The 4,430-nt window shown below is 38.6% G+C and overlaps 1 protein-coding gene across 1 annotated transcript in view; it reads right to left on the reverse strand.

Moving 5' to 3' along the window:
- Positions 1–1,524, reverse strand: part of nsfl1c (NSFL1 (p97) cofactor (p47)) — an 11,298-nt gene extending 9,774 nt beyond the window's left edge. Inside the window, exon 1 of the mRNA XM_015404745.1 lies at positions 1,367–1,524. Within this exon, the coding sequence (XP_015260231.1) occupies positions 1,367–1,468 (102 nt within the window). The 5' untranslated portion in view covers positions 1,469–1,524. The remainder of the gene's footprint in view (positions 1–1,366) is intronic.
- Positions 1,525–4,430: the final 2,906 nt, after the last annotated feature.

Consider the following 4,430-nt stretch of genomic DNA (forward strand, 5'->3'; position numbering starts at 1 on the left):
GCTTAGTCTCCGGTTAAACCCAGGTTTAAAGCCTTGCAGGGCAGCCTAAAGCCCACTGCCAACATTAAGACAGAAAAAAGAAAGAAAATAACAAACCACCAATTCAGGGGTTTGAGAAAATATGGGAATCAGGAAATTATCTATAAACCAAACTGGATGATTGTTATTCTCTACTTCAAAAACAATTCAGATTTTAAAATTGAAAAATGTTCTATTTTTAATATTTTTTATTTAAAAAGTGAATGTATAACATGGAGGCATAAACACCTCATTTTATTTCACTGTTACATTCTGTTTAAAGTAACAGATTATAGTTAGAAATGTCTTGATTTTCTTTATTCAGACCCTGCTGATTTGTAATTGGTCCCCCCTGCTTAACACTGTTGGTCATGTGGTTAAATGTCCCATGGTAAATAGAGCTCTACAGGCTGCTGTGAATGCTGACAGTGTTGTTTCTACCTGCTGAGGGAGGGACAGGCCTTTATTCACCTGAACAATGAGTAACTCAGAGCCCAGCTTTAAGGCCAGACCTGAAAGCTGGCCGCCTGTAGCTGAAAGTGAAAGGATAAGATTTACAGCCAGGACTGACAAACCTCTAACATTTCAAGATGGAGTTCCTCTAAGTGTTTAAATCCCACATATTTACTGAAACAATAGAACAGACAAAGCAGCCAGTTAGTTTAATAAGACCTTTGTCTTTTACAGCCAGAGATCAGGAGGCAGAGCTACACCCAAAGTTGAACAATTGTTCTGTTAAGAACTAAATAAATACCAACCACAGCTCTGCTTTCCTGCCCAGAAACTAACATATTTACTCTGGCATGTTGACAGACTTCCTTAAACAGGGAATTCCAATTATTCCATTAGATCAGATTCATTTACTTTAAACATCCTTCTTTCAGATGTTATTATTTATTGGTATATTATAGTAAACAGTTCGTTATATCTAAAAACAATCGTTGATTCTGTTGCCTCCTGAGATTAAAAGCTAACAGCTTTACTTCACTGCGTCAACTATCATTAATCCAGCCTTTCAGCGGGCTAGCTCCGGCTAGCATGGCTCAATGGAACAACTGGACAACCGGCTAAAACTTTAGAAATCACCCCCACATCCAGAAAACTACAGCTGCTCCATGTAGCCGTGGATGTAGCAGCTAATTAGCTGTAGCACACCTGCTCTCTTGGTGAGAGAAAGCAGGCGGCTTTGCATTGCCAAGCGGTGACTTGCACAAATGACTGGAGGCAGATGCTAATGTTAGCCGGTAAGCTACTGATCAGACATCCCACCGTAAAGCCGCGGTCTGCCGGGGACCGACCGCAGGTCGGGTCCAGAAAACTGGAGGAAAACCCCCCAGAAAATCTCTACCTGCAGGTTCCAACCGGCGGACTCCAGGAAAAAGCGGGCCCTCTCCTCCTCTACGCCGGTAACAGCAACGAACTCCCTCACTGACTCCTCCTGACTCGCCATTTTGATTTGCTCCTTCCAGCAGCGGTCCGCTTACCGGAGGAAACAAGAAACACTTGTTGGTTCCGGTCTCATTTCAAAGTAGAAACACTGAGAGAAAAAAATGTAACGGTAAAAGTTTTAAAAATACACAACCAGGAAATTTAAGTATAATATTAAACACATTTACTTTTATCAGAATAAGTCAATTATTTTCACAGATTCTTCCGACTTATGCTCTACTTTCTAAAGTTTGCATTGATAAAACCACCAGAGGTCAGTCTAAGCGCACAAAAAAAACATCCACTAATGTTACCTGTTAAAGAGTTCAAACTAATGATTAATTAAAAATCCAGAATGGAAGAAAACCTTTTTTCTATTTCATCCTTTTACCTTTAAAATATTGTTTTGGGCCAAAGTTTTAAACAGGACAATTTTTTTTAAATCTCCTTCACTGTTACATTTTTATCACTGCTCCTTTTTTTATTTTGTGTTATTCTATTTCAAATGCCTCCCATTACACTGTTGGAAGCCATATGCAATGCAATGTCATTTTAACAGTAAAGTTTGTCTAAGTTTTCATGATTTCATTGTATGTTTCTATAGCCTGACTGATTTTAAACATACCTCAGCCCCTCATCATATTACTCAGAATCACCGGTTGTTCATTTTCTCCCAGAAGCGGACGCTAAAAGGCCCATTATCTGCCCCAAAACCGTTCCAGCAAACAGGAGGCTCTGATTTTAATAAGATAAGCAGATGGTGAGGGTATTCCCACAGGAGTTGCACCTTTGCCCTCCTGATAAGGTGACTGCAGGCAGGGTGGTCACATGTCATAGAGCTGCAAGTGCTAGACAGATTGGGAGCTTCTTAATTGTTTCAGAAGGAGAAAAGGCTAGGTGGGGATTTTTGTGGATTCTGCTGTTGGTTGTTTGATCTTCTGCACTAATTAATCTGCTTTACGTCTGCTCACACAAACAACAGCAAGAAAAAAGAGGCACAGGGAAGCAAGTTAGACAGGTTGGAGCAGCAGGGGTTATGTTTTATTTTCCATTTGTGGGTTTGGTTTCTTTAAGGTTTGAATGAGCAGTTGCAAAGCATAGAAAGAGGCAGACAAAACAATGGAGGGAGAATTGATGCATTTAGGATGAGAAGCCAGAAGCAAAAAAGTCTCACATCTTCTGGTCTGAAACAAACACATTTAGGTTTAAATCTAAGAGGATAAAATGCAGCAGACACAGTTAGGAGTCAAACAAAAGCAACATGACAGGTTGACATCCTTCCTCAGGTGAAGTCCTTCAGGCATGTGAGGCCGGATATTCTTGTATGTTTGCCTTCCAATGAAACCTGAAGCTGCTGTTGTAGGTTAATGTTACTAAAAGCGTCCTGTTACAGAGGCTCAGAGTGAAATTACATGACGTAGAAAAGCCGACTTTGTTTTCTTCACTACATTTAAAACAGGTCATAGAAAGAAGATGAAAAGCTGCGTCACTCTTAGAAACATGAGATCCTGCAGCGAGGAGCACATCTGGCCAACATTTCTATAATAGAACACATCCAATTCTCAGAGAGGAAACTTTAATATGTGGACACCCACTGATGTCTATGTGTGGCTAAAAAAACAAAACTTCATCCCATTAAAATGTCAACTGTATAGATGAAATAAAAACACTTTGATTAGGAAAAGTCCCTTTATGTTGAGGTGCATTAAATATGCAAAGTTTATTTTCTATTTTAACTTTAAAAAAGTGTGAGGCATGTAGGGAAGAAGGTGATCTGGTGGGCTAGAAGCAAAGCTGAGCTTTTATCATAAATACTACATGTTGCTCATTACCCTCTGCACTGATAGCATCCAGACAGGGAAACAAGGCGGTGGCAGCGGCATGCTGTGGGAACACTATTGCGAAGCAGGGTGGGGAAGCTTGAGAATTTACCTTCCAGTAGGACAATAGACCTAAACATAAAACTGGAGCTGTGATAACAGGAACCAAACCATGTGAGAGGGGTGTGGCCTAGTCAAAGTTCAAGCCTAAATCACAGGAAATGTGGCGACACATTAAATTTTCCCAGATGTCTCGTTTCCTTGTGACTAAGCAGTCACTGCAAACAAACCCTGCAAAAACTATAAAGAAATACGTAAATAATAACTTAAATTAAGTGTATTTACCCTAAATTTGAGTAGATAAATAAGATGATTTGCCAATGGAACTAATATGTTTACACTTAAAATAAGATAAATGGATAATATGGCAATGGAAATGAGACAATGCAATGCTTTTTTTAATAATTTTAAATGTAAATTGTCCTTTTCCATTGGCAAAGTGTCTCACTTACCTCCTCAATTAAAAAACAACAAAACTTATTTTAAGAAAAAAGACTATTTTAAGGAAAAAAAGACTAAATCTGGAAACATTTTTTGTTGTTGACATTTTTTATTTTCCATTTTGTGAGAGCATTACAGTACAGTAGTAGATTTTTTTTGTGTGTACAAAATTATAGAAATAATATACAAAGGTAAATAAATAACAACTAAAAACTTTGAACATACTGGGAAAGATAGGTCTACCTGAAAAAGCAAAAAAACAAACAAAAAAAAAAACAAATAAACTCTCTACCAGGCATTTTTGAAGTAAAGTATGAGAGATTCATTAATATATTAATCGTTAGAAACTAGAAAACAGTGTCTAAGGATGTTATATTACACAACATACAGGGTGTGATATAAAATATCACACCCTGTATGCCCAGCTCGACACTCTAGGTCCCTGAGCAAGACCCTAAACCCCACCCTGCTCCCTGGGTGCCCCACAATGGCAGCCTACTGCTCCCCAAGGGGAGGGGTTAAATGCAGAGAGGGAATTTCTCCAATGTGAGATCAATAAAGTTAAATAATTATTATTTTTTCATTATAAAAACAGCCATAAAGTTCAGTTCTGCGCATGTTTGATGCAGAGTCCAGTTCAGGGTTTAAAAGCGTTTTCTTCCT

Source organism: Cyprinodon variegatus, unplaced genomic scaffold (assembly GCF_000732505.1).
Source record: "Cyprinodon variegatus isolate N-32 unplaced genomic scaffold, C_variegatus-1.0 Scaffold1848, whole genome shotgun sequence".
In the NCBI taxonomy this organism is placed as follows: Eukaryota; Metazoa; Chordata; class Actinopteri; order Cyprinodontiformes; family Cyprinodontidae; genus Cyprinodon; species Cyprinodon variegatus.